Here is a 17,106-nt window from a genome sequence, read left to right on the forward strand (position 1 = left end):
CGCTGGAAATCATCTCCGAGCGGTGGGGGGGAGAAGGGGAGGAGCGGGTGCCTGGGCCCCGCCGAAAACGGCTCTGTGCGTCTGGATAGGCTGAGAATGCAGATTCCCCGCCCATTTCACCGCTCGCTGCGCTCCGATTGGCCGACGTTGGCGCGAAGGTGCGCGAGCCTACCCTCACGCAGGGGCCGCAGGAAACAATAGAGGCCGCGCGCGCCGAGCGAGCGCTCGCAGCCTCCCCGCCCCTCCCGCAACGTACGACCCCGGGATTCCCCCCTCCCCTCGGCTAGCCTGCCGCCATGGCCGACAAGGAAGGTGAGAATGCTGAGGTTTCCTCGGCAGGGCGTGGGGTGGCCGGGACTGCGGCGTGGCCCCCTATAAGGCCGAATAGGGAAGGCAGGCCCGACTACCCAACGGAACGCAGCCCCAGGAACGCGGCCGTGAGGTGGGAGCTAGCGGCGGGGCGGGCTCACGGCGCGCCCGCTCCCCGGGAGCGGATGCGGGGCGACGCCGACGGCTGGGGCCCCGGCGGGTGTCCTGCCTCCCTCGCGCTCGCAGTCGGACCCTCGGCCTTCCTGGGCTTCCCTACGCCGTTCCCTCCCCCTAGGCCCGGTGCGCGGGCCGTCTCGCCGGTCCTGCGGACTTCCCCCGCGCAGGAGCGGGCTTCGGGGTCCCAGGAGCCGTCGCCCCAAACGGGTAACGGAGTGCGTGGCCCGGGCGGCCAGAGCATTTCCGGCCTGGCGAGGTGGAGAGCCGCGCTGGTGGCTGCGTCTAGGGAATTTCAGACAGATTCCCTCCATTTCAAAGTCGGAACGAAGGAGCCATTCCCGGAGCTTTGGGGAGGGTTATTTTCCCCTTGTTTTGTGTTGCTGTTGGCTAACTTAAGTTGTTACTGTTTACAACAATTGTAGCAGCCTTTGACGACGCAGTGGAAGAGCGTGTGATCAACGAGGAGTACAAAATATGGAAAAAGAACACTCCCTTTCTGTACGACTTGGTGATGACCCATGCCCTGGAGTGGCCCAGCCTCACTGCACAGTGGCTTCCCGATGTGACCAGGTGACAGGAGTCTCTTAAACGTTACTTTGATACCTCTTCAATATAAATGTCCTACGTTGATTCTTCATGTTTTTTCTCTCTTGTCACCTCCCCCCAGAAGCCATGTGATCAGAGCCTGTTAATAACATTTGTCTTTCCTAGCCCCAAAAGTGAGGCAGATTGTAAAATTATTTTGTGGACTTACCAGGCAAGAGATAAACGTTTTAAGTCCAGTTCATTTCAGCAAAATGTGTAGGTTGATTATGGGGCTTGAACTAAAGGTCTGGGTGCTGTCCCTGGGCTTCCCCGCCCCCCAGGTCCAGCCCTCCACCACTTCGTTTAGAGGTAAGGATCTGCAATACATTTCCTGCCTGGGCTCCCTTTGAACCTTAGTCCTCAGATCTCAGCCTCTTGAGCGAGTGGGATTATGAGTGTGAGTCCCTGGCTCCCAGCTTTGTGTAGTTTGATTTAAGAAGTTGAAAATAGTAAGGGCTTTCGACTAGCATGATTCCACCTATCAGTATAATTACAAGCCTGTGGCGGTAGGGTTTAAATCAAAGGGGAAATACATCTACTTGGTAGGTCCAGAAGGGAGTTACAATGCAAACCTGAAGGTAGCTGGAGATAACTGTTAGTGTAGTCTGTGTACAGTCAGTGTCTGTTGGAATAATTGCTTCACTTTTCAGAATATTAGGAAATTAGATTTCAAACTAAGATTAACAAGTGATATTTACAAAATGGTACTGGACTGATTCAAGTCTACAGGTGTGGGAAGTTTGCCATACATATTACTTATAAGAATGGCTTAAGGGGAGCTGGGAAGATGGCTCAGTGGTAGAGCGCTTGCCTTGCATGCATGAGGCCCTGGGTTCGATTCCTCAGCACCACATAAGCAAAAAGAAAAAAGCCGGAAGTGGCGCTGTGGCTCAAGTGGTAGAGTACTAGCCTTGAGCTGAAGAGCTGAGGGACAGCGCCCAGGCCCAGAGTTCAGGCCCCACAACTGGACCCAAAAAACCCCCAAAAGAATGGCTTAAGGAAAGATAGGGATTTTGATGCTAAAGCTTTTGAACAAAGCCATACCTAGATACTTGGAATTGGAAACTTTGTAAATATTGGAAGTTCCCAAGTTTAACTGATTGCTGATCTTCTGAAATACTTGGAATTCTGGCTTGGGCAGATTTCTCCTGTTTTCAATGATAAAACACTGAAGAACTTGTATTGTTTGCTGGGTGTGGTCACACTGAGATGTTATCTCACTGGTGGCTCTGGCATTTTTTTTTTTATGGATTTGGGGTTGAAGACTGGGCTACGAAATAAGACCCTGCCTTGAGCTGAAGAGCTCAGGGATGGCGCCCAAACCCAGAGTTCAAGACCCAAGACTCCCCCCTCCCCCCCCCCCCAAAAAAAAAGAAAATGGTTAGATTGTAATTTCAATTTGCTATAATCATGTACTAAATTTTGGACCAGTGAGTACCTATGTCTACTAAGTCTGTCGTGTGCCCCCCCCCTTCCCAGCTGATTACTGATGTCTTGGTTTGTAAAGCAACACAGACTAATTTCCCCAAAGCAGAAATCTACATATTTAGTAAAATTTCTGCATAAACAGATCTATAAATAATATAAGGTGTGAGCAGTGTCTGGTTTAAGGTGAAGATTACAAGTGCTTACTCTTTCTGGGGGGCTTTTCTATTGTTTTTTAATCCTTTAATTTGTTTTTTTTCTTTCAAAACACGGCTGTAGGTTCTGCAACACTGTTATTCTCCCTCTTTTCTATTTTTTTGCCTAACTTCCTAAACAGACGTTTGCAATTTTCTGTTTAGGTCCTTTCTTTCCTGTGTTCTTTTGCTACATAGAGTAGATATTCCTAGTATATTTGCCTGTCAGAGTTATACAGAGACGTTTATATTGGTATCTCTAGACCTAATGTTGAGTTCTTGCTGTTTGGCTGCCTACTGGTTTCTTTCTTTCTCTTTTTTGTTTTTGGTCTGTTGTGGAACCTGAACTCAGCCTGGGCCCTGTCCCTGCTTAAGGCTAGCACTCTACCGCTTTGAGCCACAGCACTACTTCTGGCCTTTTCTGTTTATGTGATGCTGAGGAATTGAACCCAGGGCCTCATGCTTACTACATAAGCACTCTACTACAAAGCCACATTCCTACCCCCCTATTGGTTTCTTCTCTGGGGTATCTTACTATTTCTCCAATTTAACATCTTCTGATAAAATCTCCATAGTTTTTTTTTTTTTTTTTTGACATTTCTTAGATTTTTCTCTTCATCCCTTTGAATAATTTTTCTTTTTTCTATTTTCTTTTTTTTTTTTTTTCTTTTTTGGGTCGGTCGTGGAGCCTGAACTTGGCCTGGGCCCTGTCCCTCAGCTCTTCATCTCAAGACTAGCGCTCTGTGAGCCACAGTGCTACTTCTGGCTTTTTCTGCTTATGTGGTGCTAAGGAATCGAAACCAGGACCTCATGCATGCAAGGCAGGCACTCTACCACTGAGCCACCTTCCTAGCCCCTGAGTAGTAGTATTTCTTTTTTGGGGGGGGGGGGGTCTGATCGTGGGGCCTGAACTCTGGGCCTGGGCACTGTCCCTTAGCTCTTCAGCTCAAGGCTAGCGCTCTACCACTTGAGCCACAATGCCACTTCTGGCTTTTTTCTTTTTGTTTATGTGGTGCTGAGGGATTGAACCCAGGGCCTCATGCATGCAAGGCAGGCGCTCTACCACTGAGCTACCTTCCCAGCCCAGTAGTAGTATTTCTAATGTGAACATATTTCCTAACTAGACCAGGGGTTTTCAAATTGTGATGTACAACAATATAATCAACTGGAGATGTAAAATAGTGTGTGCACCTCCAAGGTTCTTAATTCAGTAGGTCTGAAGAGAACCTGATCATTTTTATTTCTAACAACTTTGCAGATGATCCTGATACTAATGGTCCTAGGATTATACTTTTTTTGGTTTTTTGTTCTTGGTTTTTTTTGGGGGGGTGGGGGGGGTCCGGTCGTGGGGCCTGAACTCTGGGCCTGGGCACTGTCCCTCAGCTCTTCAGCTCAAGGCTAGCGCTCTACCACTTGAGCCACAGCACCACTTCCGGCTTTTTTCTTTTTGCTTATGTGGTACTGAGGAATTGAACCCAGGGCCTCAGACATGCAAGTCAAGCATTCTACCGAGCCACCTTCCCAGCCCCTTTTTGTTATGTTTGAGATGTGATCTCACTGTTTAGCCCTGGCTGACAGCAATGCATGCGTGTGCCTCAACATCCTGAATGCTGGGATTACATGTGTACATTAGTACACCAAGGTTCTTGCACCACACTTCATACTGTTAGATTAATCCTGAAGGGAACACAAATGATGTTAAGCTATGTCCCTGTTTAGAAATTTACCATAATTCCTTGTTCTCTACAATTTACAATTTATCCACAAAACCTTTTTAAGTTCTCATTTAGGACAGAGTCTCATTATGTAGCTCAGGCTGATTTCTTCTCTTCTTTCTCCCAATGTGCTTTTCTACCTCAAAAGGTAGAGGGTTTGTAAGAAAAAAAAAAAAGGTAGAGGGTTTGAAAAGATGGCTCAAGTGGTATAGAGCACCAGCCAGTGAGTGAAAGTCTCATAAGGAGTTCAAGTCAGGGAAAGGACAAAGCTAGATTTGGACTTTAGTCTTAGTTTTTTACTTATTGGTTGTGTAATCGTGGATTGCTTTAATTTTCCTAAACTTCAAGTATCTTCATTCTCAAATAGGAATACTGCTAGTGATGATAGAGTGTTTAAATAAATAGTGTGTGTAAAGTACTAACATGGTGTTATGTTTGAGACTGTTCTGTTTAATCTGTTTAGTCCTGGGGCTTGAACTTGAGCCCTGGACACTGTCTCTGAGCTTTTTTTGCTCAAGGCTAGCACTCTACCACTTGATTCATAGTTCCACTTCTGGTTTTTCTTTGGGGTAAGAGTCTCAGGGATTTTCCTGTCTGGGCTGGCTTTGAGCCATGATCTTTAGATCTCGGCCTCCTGAGTGTCTAGGATTACAAGTATGAGCCACTGCCATCCTGCTTTGAGTTTGATCTTTTAACTTAAAGTTTTGTTTTGTTTTGTTTTGTTTTGTTTTTTTCATTTTAATTAACCCCCCCCCTTTTTTTTGTGTACCGTTCATGTAGTATATATTTTTATTTTTTCCAGTCCTGGGGCTTGAATTTGGCTTGGTCACTGTCCCTGAACTTCTTTTAACTGTTTTTTTTTTTTTTTTTTTGTCTTTTTTCTTTTTTGGTACTGGGAATTGAACCCAAGACGTTGCACTTGGTAGGCAAGCGCTTTGCCACTGAGCTACATCCCAGCCCTCCCTGAACTTCTTTTGCTCAAGGCTAGCACTTGGGCCACAACACCACTCTGGCTTTTTCTAGGCAAGCACTATATCACTAAGCCACATTCCTAGCCCTGTTATTTGTTTTCCTCTATCTCTTTCCCAGCTCATTCTCTTCTTTCTTCCCTCTACTACTGTTTGAACTCAGTTAAGTTTACCCAGGGTTCTTTCTGTTTACCTAATGTTCTTTTCTTTGGGGAGTCAGATAGGGTGCTAGGAATTATTATACTGATGGTATATTAAAAGTAGGTCTTTAATGGGTTTTCCCTTTCAAAATCTATGTTATAATAAATTTTGCATATATGTGATATCTCTTGCTGTTACTAATTAATAAGTGACTATTACTATTACAGACCGGAAGGGAAAGATTTCAGCATTCATCGTCTTGTCCTGGGGACACACACATCGGATGAGCAAAACCACCTTGTGATAGCCAGTGTACAGCTCCCCAATGATGATGCTCAGTTTGACGCATCACACTATGACAGTGAGAAAGGAGGTATGAATATTAGAACATACATAGGTTTTATTTTTCATGTTTTTGAATTATAACAATATAGCCAGTTTGATAAAGTAGCCTCTCAAGTTAGAACTAAATTTTTTTTAAGCTTGAAAAAGCTGAGTTTGCAATCTAAAAGAAATGTTTAACATATACTTGATTCTGAGCCTTTGTTCTAAGCTTCTTAATAAAACGGAGTAGCCATTTTATTATGGAGTAGCTTGTACCTATAATCCTCAGCTCAGGAAGCTGAGATCTGAAAACATTTGGAAGCTAGCCTGGCAGGAAATCTGTGAGACTCCATTCAGCAAAAAGCCAAAAGTGGAGCTGTGGCTCAAGTGGTACAGTGTTAGTTAGCTCTTGGCAAACAACAAAAAAGATAAGGGATGGTGCTGAAGTTCTGAGTTCAAGCCCTAAACTAGCACTAAAGGGAATAAAAAGATGCTGGTGGGATTTCTGCATTAGAAGCAAAGACCTACCTATATTTATTACTGTGCATTCTTGGAGGAAATATTGGTGAAAATTGGATATGAGTGAATATAAATCATACTCATTGAAGCCAGACACTGATGGTTCATACTACTCAGGAGGTTTAAGTTCTGGAAAATATGGGCTGGGAAGTTGGCTCAGTGGTAGAGTGCTTGCCTTGAATGCATGAGGCCCTGGGTTTGATTGCTCAGCACCACATAAGCAGAAAAAAGCCGAAAGTGGTGCTGTGGCTTAAGTGGTAGAGTTCTAGCCTTGAGCTGAAGAGCTTGAGGGACAGCGCCCAGGCCCAGAGTTCAGTCCCATGACTGACTAAAAAAAAAAAAAAAAGTTCTGGAAAATAACAGTTTGAAACTTGGGCAGAAGAGTCCATAAGCCTCTCAACCTGCAAAAAAACTAGGCTGAAACTATGTTGTAAGTGATAGAGTTCCAGCCCTAATATTATCACCAGAAAAATACTCAAAATACCTTTTCTTAAGTTTTTGCCTACCTGATGCATTTTGACCAAGGACTATAATTTGTTGTTGTGTTTTTTTGTTTTTTGTTTTTTTTTTTGGCCACTTCCAGCTTTTTTCTTTTTGCTTATGTGGTGCTGAGGAATCGAACCCAGGGCCTCATGCATGTAAGGCAAGCCCTCTACCACTGAGCCACCTTCCCAGCCCACGGACTATAATTTGTAAATTTAAGAGGGTGAGGTAGGGTGGCACAGTGCAGCATAGCTCAAATGGTTAGAGCATTTTTGTATAAAGTCTAAGGTACAACCCAGTGTTGCCAAAACAAAAATGTTAAATAGGAGCACTTGTGTCTCCCTTTCTTCAAAAGAAATGGTATGGGGACAAGAAGGGATGATCTTTCATCCCAATCCAGAGCTTCAAATGAATCATGTGAAGATAGACTCTCCAGTGCCTAATACTGTAGTTTAATAGTCATTAAAATAGTAACTTGTTTGCTCATTCAGCATCTATGTTTTGTACCTTAATTTCTTTTCCTTATTTTTGGGGGCTTGAGTTCAGGGCCTGGGCACTGTCCCTAAGCTGCTTTTTGCTCAAGGCTAGCACTCTACCACTTGAGCCACAGGGCTACTCCTGCTTTTTCTGCTTATGTGGTACTGAGGAATTGAACCCAGGGCTTCATGCATGTTAGGCAAGCACTACCACTAAACCATATTCCCAGCCCCAGCCCCTTAGCTTTTTTTAATTATTACCATCTTTTATGTAGTTCTACAAAGGGGTTACAGGGCCGGGAAGTTGGCTCAGTGGTAGAGTGCTTGCCTTGCATGCATGAGGCCCTGGGTTCTATTCCTCAGCACCACATAAGCAGAAAAGGCCACAAATGGCGCTGTGCATCAAGTGGTAGAACGCGCTAGCCTTGAGCTGAAGAGCTGAAGGACAGCACCCAGGCCCAGAGTTGAGGCCCCACAACTCGCAAAAAGTGGGGGGAGGTTACAATTAATCAATGTCATTCCTTTTATCTTTCCACTCTATTTAATTTTAGGTCAAAACGTACCAAATGAGGATATTTTATACTTAACTACGTGTCTGGAGTCAGAAGGGTCTGAGGCACTTGGTGGTGCTAACAAATGTCTAGTGTTATATGTCTTTACTGGGAAAGGGTTTGCCTATGTCTTTACATGCTAGATGATACATACAGAATAGCTCTTATTTCTCTCTTACTTAAGATTAATTTGTTTGCAGAATTTGGAGGTTTTGGCTCTGTTAGTGGGAAAATTGAAATAGAAATCAAGATCAACCATGAAGGAGAAGTAAACAGGGCTCGCTACATGCCTCAGAATCCTTGCATCATTGCAACAAAGACTCCATCCAGTGATGTTCTTGTTTTTGACTACACAAAACATCCTTCTAAGCCAGGTACTGCTGCTTTTTTACATTCACTTATTCTAAGTTTAATTGTTTCCATTGCTTTTTATATAATTTAACCTGTTGGAATTTATATTGATTCATGTGAATAGTTTTCTTGCATATTACTTCCTTCAAATAAAAAATGCTTTACATAAAACAGAACAATTATGCCACTTAAACATGTATTTATTTAGCTGTAACATTTTTTGTTTGTGAGTGTTAAGAAGCTTTAGACTTCATGATCAGTACTTTGTTTTGTTTAGTAGAGAAACAGTGGACTTGATAGTCTTGATATGTTTGTTAACTTTTCAGACCCTTCTGGAGAGTGCAACCCTGACTTACGTCTCCGTGGACATCAGAAGGAAGGCTATGGGCTTTCTTGGAACCCAAATCTCAGTGGGCACTTACTTAGTGCTTCAGATGACCATGTGTGTATCTTTGTAATTTTGAAGCACATCTGGGCTAGTTACTAATTAGTTTCTTTGGAGGGACTGGGGGGTGGAGAGTGAGAATCTTTGAATTTTTTTTTCCTGGTCCTGGTGTTTGAACTGAGAGCCTAGGCATGTCTCTGAGTCTCTTTGTGGTCAAGGCTAACGCTCTACCACTTGAGACAGCACCATTTCTAGTTTTTTCTGAAGATGAGAGTCTTACAAACTTGTCTGCCCCAGCTGGCTTCAAAGCATGACCCTCAGATCTCAGCCTCCTGGGTAGCTAGGATTACAAGTATGAGCCACCATCTCCTGGCCTTTTACATAATTTTAAATTTAACCTTTAAGATGGAGGCTGAATAATTTTGAAATACATCACAACTATGCATAAAGAATCTCAAAGCTGTTGATCAATAGGGAAGAGGGGAAGCAGGGAAATAAATAGATAGGGCTTACTGTTTTTGGGTTTTTTCCCTGCAGGCTTGAACTCGGCCTGGACACTGTCCCTGTGCTTTTCTGCTCAAGGCTAGCACTCTACCACTTGAGCCACAGAGCCACTTCCTACTTTCTCTGTTTATGTGGTACTTCCTGCAGGCTAGGCTAGCATTCTAATCATTAAGCCACCTACATAGCCCAAGATAGGGCTTATTTATTATAAACAAAATAAATATATGCACATCTGAGAAACTTAAGTGAAACCTGCGGGTACAGTTAATATTCACTAACAAAAACAATGACTAAAGTTGTGGGTCAAGTGGTGGAATGTTAGCAAATGAAGCGTTTGCATGAGGATAGACATCATGGTGGTAGTTTATTTGAAAGGGAGATGAAAAGTATAGGGGAAAGATAGAGTAAGGTTGATGGGAGTACATTATATACATACATGGAAATCACAGTGAAACTTTGTGTAAGTAATGTATGCTAATTTTAAAAATTTAAGACCATCTGCTTATGGGACATCAGTGCAGTTCCAAAGGAAGGAAAAGTTGTAGATGCGAAGACCATCTTCACCGGGCATACAGCAGTAGTAGAAGATGTTTCCTGGCATCTGCTTCATGAGTCTCTTTTTGGGTCAGTTGCTGATGATCAGAAACTTATGATGTGAGTAGAACCCGTTGTTTAGTTTTTATTCACACATTATTTAAGTTTTATAGTAGTCACCATTTCATGCTTTTTTCCATTTGCTCTTTTTCTTTTTTTTTCCTTTTTTTTTTTTTAATAACCAAAGTTGGGATACTCGTTCAAACAATACTTCCAAGCCAAGCCACTCAGTTGATGCTCACACTGCTGAAGTGAACTGCTTATCTTTCAATCCTTATAGTGAGTTCATTCTTGCCACAGGATCAGCTGACAAGGTCAGTTTGGTTTATTTTAAAGGAATAAATACATAGGATAAATTTCCGTAGCATCTTTTAAATATGAAGCAGTCTTGCACTTAATGAATTTGCTTTCTCTTACAAAAACATTATTGATCTTTTCTTTTTTGTACATAGACTGTTGCCTTGTGGGATTTAAGAAATCTGAAACTTAAGTTGCATTCCTTTGAATCACATAAGGATGAAATATTCCAGGTAAGGGAAACCAGTGCTGCTCTTTTTTTTTTTTTTTTAAGACTATGGGAAGTGAATGAGTACACTTATGTTAACATTGCTAAAAATAACAGAAGTCTTGTGTGCCATTGCTATTTCTGCTCCATGAGAAGACAATAGTAGTTATTGGATAACTACATTCTTCAAATGTTAACCAAACCTAATGTTAATACAGTGGTACATACCTGTAATTCCAGTATACAGGAAACTGAAGAAGGAAGATTGATAGCTGGAGGCCAATATGTGCTACACAGTGAGGTTAGGCCAACCTCAGCTACCTTTTCTCAGAAAGATTAGTGCCTCATTTAATGAGTCAGCCTTGTTCCTGTTTATTTTCTTTTTTTTTTTTTTTTTTTTTTGTCGGTCGTGGGGCTTGAACTCTGGGCCTGGGCGCTGTCCCTCAGCTCTTCAGCTCAAGGCGAGCGCTCTACCACTTGAGCTACAGCGCTACTTCCAGTTTTCTGGTGGTTTTATTGGAGATAGGAGTCTCACGGTCTCTCCTGCCCGAGCTGGCTTTGAACCACGATCCTCAGATCTCAGCCTCCTGAGTAGCTAGGATTACAGGCGTGAGCCACCAGCGCCCGGCTTACTTTCTTTCTTAAAAAAAAATTTTTTTTTTTATTATTTTATGGATGAGGTATGGCTGATCCTGGGGCTTGGAACACAACCTGGTTGCTGTCCCTGAGCTTTTTCACTCAAGGCTAGTGCTATATATGAGCCATAGCTCTGCTTTTGGCTTTTGTGGCGAACTGAAGATTAGAGTCTCTTGGACTTTTCTGCCTGGCTGGCTTTATAGCTTGGACCTGTGTTTGGTTTTTTGTTGTTGTTGGTTTTTTTTTTGTTGGTCGTGGGGCCTGAACTCAGCCTGGGCGCTGTCCTTTAGCTCTTCAGTTGTCGACTAGCGCTCTACCACTTGAGCCTCAGCCCCACTTCCGGCTTTTTCTGCTTATGTGGTGTTAAAGAATCGAACCCAGGGCCTCATACATGCAAGGCAAGCACTCTACCACTGAGCCACCTTCCCAGCCCCCTATGTTTGGTTTTATACCAACCTAAACTATTAGCTTCGTATTTCCTACTTCAGCAGTTTAGAGCTCCTTTCTTAACATTCAGCTCCCTCTCAGTAAATAATTGCACTGTGTTCAAAGTTAAAACACTGTAAAGAGTATATGTTATATAGTTTTGTCAAAAACTTGAAATTTCATACTGAATCTGGAAATTATTGTAATGTTTCTGTAATCCCAGCACTTGACTGGTTTAAGGTCAGAAAAATAATGTTTAAGAGCCAGATGCCAGCGGCTCACGCCTGTAATCCTAACTGCTAAGGAGGCTGAGATCTGAAGATCACAGTTCAAAGCCAGCCCAGGCAGGAAAATCCATGAGACTCTTATCTTCAGTAAACCACCAGAAAACCAGACATGGGGCTATGGCTCAAGAAGTAGAGCGCTCGCCTTGAGTTGAAGAGCACAGGGACAGTGCCCAAGCCCAGAGTTCAAGCCCCATGACTGACCAGAAAAACGAATAATGTTTAAGGCCAGCCTGGGCTGCCTAGAGCCTGTTGTGAAAAAAAAGGGATGTATATAGTAGAATACACCTATAATCTCAGCTACTTAGGAAGCCAAGGTCGGGAGAATCTCTGGTTAAAATCAGCCCAGGCAGAAAGTTAGCAAAACCTAATCTCAACCAAGAATAATGGCATACCCGTAAAGGGGTACGTGGGAGGAATAGCCCCAGGATCAATATACACAAATAAGTTATTAACAGTGAAAAATTTTGATGAAGATCTGGTTTTTGTTTTGGTTGTTTTTTGTTTTGGTTGTTTTTTGTTTTTGTGGCTTGGCTCGGTTTATTTTAATATAGCATCTCCTTATGTAGCCTAACTTAACCATCCTCTTGCCTCTGCTTTAAGAATGCGGGAACTAAAGGCATGTACCACTACACCCTGTGGATCTCTTTGTCTTGGTTTATAGTGGTGTTCTTGCTTGACGAGTATCCCAACTTTTCTTAGCCCGCTGCCAATATAATGCCCTCTTTGTACCATGAGACAGCACTTTTTTAACAATATGTGTATAATTTTTTCATTTTTTTGAGGGGCGGTCCGGTCGTGGGGCCTGAACTCTGGGCCTGGGCGCTGTCTCTCAGCTCTTCAGCTCAAGGCTAGTGCTCTACCACTTGAGCCACAGTGCCACTTCCGGCTTTTTTCTTTTTGCTTATATGGTGCTGAGGAATCGAACCCAGGGCCTTGAACATGCAAGGCAAGCGCTCTACCACTGAGCCACCTTCTCAGCCCTAAGTGTATAATTTTTTGCATGTTTGTAGTTAACTTTTTGTCTGCTCATATAAGATTGTTTTATGGAATTTTAAGTGTAACAAGGGTTGGTGGGAATTGACCTCAGGACCTCCTGAATAGGCAGTGGTGTATATTCTATTAATGAGCTGTACACCCAGCTTTCTCTTTCTTTCCTCTTACATTTTTTTTTTTTGGTTTATTTATTTTTATTTTGTTTTATTTTTTGTCAGTTGTGGGGTTGAACTCTGGGTCTGGGCACTGTCCCTCAGCTCTTTAGCTCAAGGCTAGCATTCTACCACTTTAGCCACAGCACCACTTTCATCTTTTTCTGTTTATGTGGTGTGAGGAATCAAATCCAGAGCCTCATGAATGCGAAGCAAACAGCACTCTACCACTGAGCCACCATCCTAGCCCTCTTTTCTAATTCATTGCTTTTTTTCTTCATTCTTATGTATAGGTTCAGTGGTCCCCTCATAATGAGACTATATTGGCTTCTAGTGGTACTGATCGCAGACTGAATGTTTGGGATTTAAGGTAAGTCTTGGGTCTGTTCTCCATGGTAATGTTGGCTTTCTATGAAGTTATTATCTTTATTTCCACTTTCCAAGGCTAGTTACGCAGGATAACTTTATTGTTTTTTGGTCGGTGATGGGGCTTGAACTCTGGGCCTAGGCACTGTCTCTGAGCTCTTCAACTCAAGGCTAGTGTTCTACTACTTGAGCCACAGTACCACTTCTGGCCTTTTCTGTTTATGTGGTGCTGAGGAATCGAACCCAGGACTCCATGCATGCTAGGCAAGCACTCTACCACTGAGCCACCTTCCCAACCCTCCCCCCCTCTTTAATTTTTAAAAATTTTTTTGAACTTAGTAAAATTGGAGAAGAACAATCCCCAGAAGATGCAGAGGATGGCCCACCAGAGTTGCTGGTATGTAATAAGCACTGAGACATATTGAATAGTCACTAATCTTTTTTCACAATTTGTAATTTCTGTCTACATTTTATATATTTTTGTTCCTCTTTAGTTTATTCATGGTGGTCATACTGCCAAGATATCTGATTTCTCCTGGAATCCCAATGAACCTTGGGTGATTTGTTCTGTATCAGAAGATAATATCATGCAGGTGTGGCAAATGGTAAGTGTTTTCAACTGGTGTGTGTGTGTACATGTACATGTACGCACGCACGCCATTGTACCAGTACTGGGGCTTAAACTTGACCTCATGGTCTCACTTGTTTTTTTTTCTTTTTCCTCTCCTTTGTATGCAGTGCATTACTTTTTAGAATTTTATTGTGAAGGTGATATACAGAGGGTTACAGTTATATATAAGTAATGAGCACATTTCTTTTTTTTCTTCAGTCCTGGGTCTTGAACTCAGGGTCTGGGCACTGTCCCTGGGCTTCTTTTTTTTGGGGGGTGGGGGGGTTGGTTGTGGGGCTTGAACTCTGGGCCTGGGCACTGATCCCTCAGCTCTTCAGCTCAAGGCGAGCGCTTACTTGAGCCACAGTGCCACTTCCTGTTTTCTAGTGGTTTTATTGGAGATAGGAGTCTCACGGGCAGGGTCTTTCCTACCCTGGCTGGCTTTGAACCGAGATCCTCAGATCTCAGCCCCCTGAGTAGCTAGGATTACAGGCGTGAGCCAACAGTGCCTGGCTGTGAGCTTCATTTGCTCAAGGCTAGCACTGTACCACTTGAGCCACAGTGCCACTTCCAGCTTTTGCTGTTTATGTGGTACTGAGAAATGGAACCCAGAGCTTCATGCAAGGAAGAATATCAAAACATAACATAAAGCCAGGCACAAACCTATAATCCTAGCTATTTAGAAGGCTGAGATCTGATCACCACCAAAAAGCTGGAAGTGGAGCAGTGATTCAAGCCATAGTTAAGTCAACAACTCGGCTTTCAGCCTTTTGGTGTTTTAATTGGAGGTTAGATTCTCATGGACTTTCCTGCCTAGAATACTTTGAATTGAGCTCCTTAGATCCCAGCCACCTGAATAGCTAGGATTATAGGTGTGAGTCACTGGCACCCAGCATATAAACTGTTTTATTGTTTTTTCCCTAAACAATATAGATAGCTACTATTTACATAGGATTTCTATTATATTAGATACTGTCAGTAATGGAGAGATGGTTGAAGGTATACATCTGGCTTTAAACCACCATCCTCCCGGTCTCAGCCTTCTGAGTACCCATAGAATTACAGGCATGGGCCATCAGTGTTGGGTTTGTAGTTGGTGTTGTAATGGGAAAGTGAATTGGGCAGCCTTTATGATAAACTGTCAGTTAAAAGGAAGCTGGTTGTGGCTGGCTCATGCCTGTAATCCTACCTACTCAGGAGGCTGAGATCTGAGGATCACAGTTTACAGGCAGCCTGGGCAGGAAAGTCAGTGAGACTCATCTCCATTTAACAACATTGAGATTTGGAACATAGGGTTTGAGGAAGGTTTTTATTTAATATTACAATTCAGTGTTTTTTGTTAGTTATGCTCATATTACCACAGTTTTAGAATAATTTTCATTGCTTCAAAAAGAAACCCTGGGGGCTGGGAAGGTGGCTCAGTGGTAGAGTGCTTGCCTTGGATGCATGAGGCCCTGGGTTAGATTCCTCCGCACCACATAAGCAGAAAAGGCCATAAGTGGCGCTGTGGCTCAAGTGGTAGAGTGCTAGCCTTGAGCTGAAGAGCTGAGGGACAGCGCCCAGGCCCAGAGTTCAGGCCAGTGACAGACCAAAAAAAAAAAAGGAAACCCTGTTCCCCATAAACAACTGCTTTGCTTTCTTTTGCTTCCTTTTTGTTGTTGTTTAGTCATAGGGCTTGAACTCTGGTCCTGGGCGCTGTCTCTCAGCTCTTTAGCTCAAGGCGAGTACTTTATCTCTTCAGATACAGTGCCACTTCTGGTCTTCTGGTGGTTAATTGGAGATAAGATTCTTACAGACTTTCCAGTTGGAAAGTGGCTTTGAACCACTGTCCTCAGATCTCAACTTTCTGAGTAGCTAGGATTACAGGTGTGAGCCACTGGCACACCTGGCTTGTTAATAGCTTTTTTATTAGACAATTATTTGATGGACAGGATTTTTCCCATCAGTTGATAGACACTGGACTTTTTACTTTTTTGGCTATGATTAGTAATATTTCATCAAAAGACTTGAGAATATTGGTTATGAAGACAGCAACTAAACCTAATGCTTGCACCTCTGCCTGACCAGCTAACCTATTTTCTGTGTAGTATACCATTATCATTCATGATTCATGTCTCATATACATTTCCTGTTTACTAAATATATTGTTTCTTGTTTTTGGACAGGCAGAGAACATTTACAATGATGAAGACCCTGAAGGAAGCGTGGATCCAGAAGGACAGGGATCCTAGATATGTCTGCACTTGTGGTTTTAGACTCCCCTTTTTATTCTTTTCTACCCTGAGATTGATTTAACACTGGTTTTGAGACACAGACTTTGTTCAGCTATCCCTCTATAATAGTACCACCAACAATGCCATTAATCTAAACAGTGGGTATTTTCTAAATATTAACTGGGGGACTTAATTCAACAAAGCCACAGATATGTATTTAAATATTCTTCAGGAATTTTCTAGTAAAAACCCAGGTCTAAAGTAGCTCCAGAAAGGGATATGTTATGTGTGATTATTTTTCTTCTTATGCTATATCCCCAGTTTTTCAGACTAAAGGCTAGAGTGAGTAAGGAATAGAGCCAAATGAGGTAGGTGTCTGAGCCATGAAGTATAAATACTGAAAGATGTCATTTTTATTCAGGAATAAGGGGAGATTCAAGTCATATAGAACCCTAAAGACTTCACTTCACACCTGACTTTCCAGGATGCACATTTTCCTACATAGACCAGTTTTCTCTTGGTTTTCTTCAGTTAATTTGAAACTACATGTTCCTCCTTGCCCATATATTTTTGCTCATTAGTGTATTTCTTGGGCTGTTTTCATATTATGCCTTTCCTTTCTGTGAAATGGTTTTTGTTGTGTTGTTTTGTTTTTTTAACTTGGGACCACCAAGTTGTAAAGTTGTATGTTTTTACCTGGCAGTTGTACCACAGGTGGACTGTCAAGTTAAGAAGAGTGAATTGATAGCTTATATTTGTTCTTAAAATTAAATTAATCCTTGATAAAAGTTGCTTTTTTTTTTTTAGGAGTTAGTCCTTGATCACTAGTTTGATACCATCTCCATTTTGGGTGACCCGTTTCACCAGCAGGCCTGTTAATCTCCATGACTAACTGTGTAAGTGCTTATAATGGAATAAATTGCTTTTCTACATAACCCTATGCTATAATGGGTTTTATTTATCATATAACATTCATCAAACAACAGTCTCTGGCTTTTAGAAGAAAGAGTATTCTGATGACAAGTTGTTTTCAATGGTCTTTGTAGAAAAGGATTAAATATAATACACCCAAACCTATAGAAAAGAGTTTTTACAGTAGAAATAAAAGACAAAACACGGAACTAGAAGTGAATGGACTAGTCTGATAAAATGACATCTTTTTAAGTCCTTAGGTATTGTACAGGCTTTGAAGAAAGTCAAAGGCAGAGTGGTAGAAT

General features: G+C 42.4%; 1 protein-coding gene across 1 annotated transcript; it reads left to right on the plus strand.

Moving 5' to 3' along the window:
- Positions 1-161: 161 nt before the first annotated feature.
- Positions 162-16,824, plus strand: Rbbp4 (RB binding protein 4, chromatin remodeling factor). Its single transcript, XM_070008824.1, has 12 exons — positions 162-312; positions 909-1,056; positions 5,742-5,887; positions 8,068-8,241; positions 8,545-8,660; positions 9,601-9,761; positions 9,889-10,015; positions 10,154-10,231; positions 12,994-13,070; positions 13,406-13,463; positions 13,561-13,671; positions 15,842-16,824. The coding sequence occupies exons 1-12, from the start codon at positions 297-299 to the stop codon at positions 15,905-15,907; spliced, it is 1,278 nt and encodes a 425-aa protein (XP_069864925.1). The 5' UTR covers positions 162-296; the 3' UTR covers positions 15,908-16,824.
- The last annotated feature ends 282 nt before the right edge of the window (positions 16,825-17,106 follow it).

Source organism: Dipodomys merriami, unplaced genomic scaffold (assembly GCF_024711535.1).
Source record: "Dipodomys merriami isolate MVZ:Mamm:240054 unplaced genomic scaffold, mDipMer1.0.p SCAF_71, whole genome shotgun sequence".
Lineage (NCBI taxonomy): Eukaryota > Metazoa > Chordata > Mammalia > Rodentia > Heteromyidae > Dipodomys > Dipodomys merriami.

Coding starts and splice junctions, on each gene's coding strand:
- Rbbp4 (XM_070008824.1), top strand. Junction 13,071..13,405: donor CTGAATGTTTGGGATTTAAG/GTAAGTCTTGGG, acceptor TTTTGAACTTAG/TAAAATTGGAGAAGAACAAT. Junction 13,464..13,560: donor ATGGCCCACCAGAGTTGCTG/GTATGTAATAAG, acceptor GTTCCTCTTTAG/TTTATTCATGGTGGTCATAC.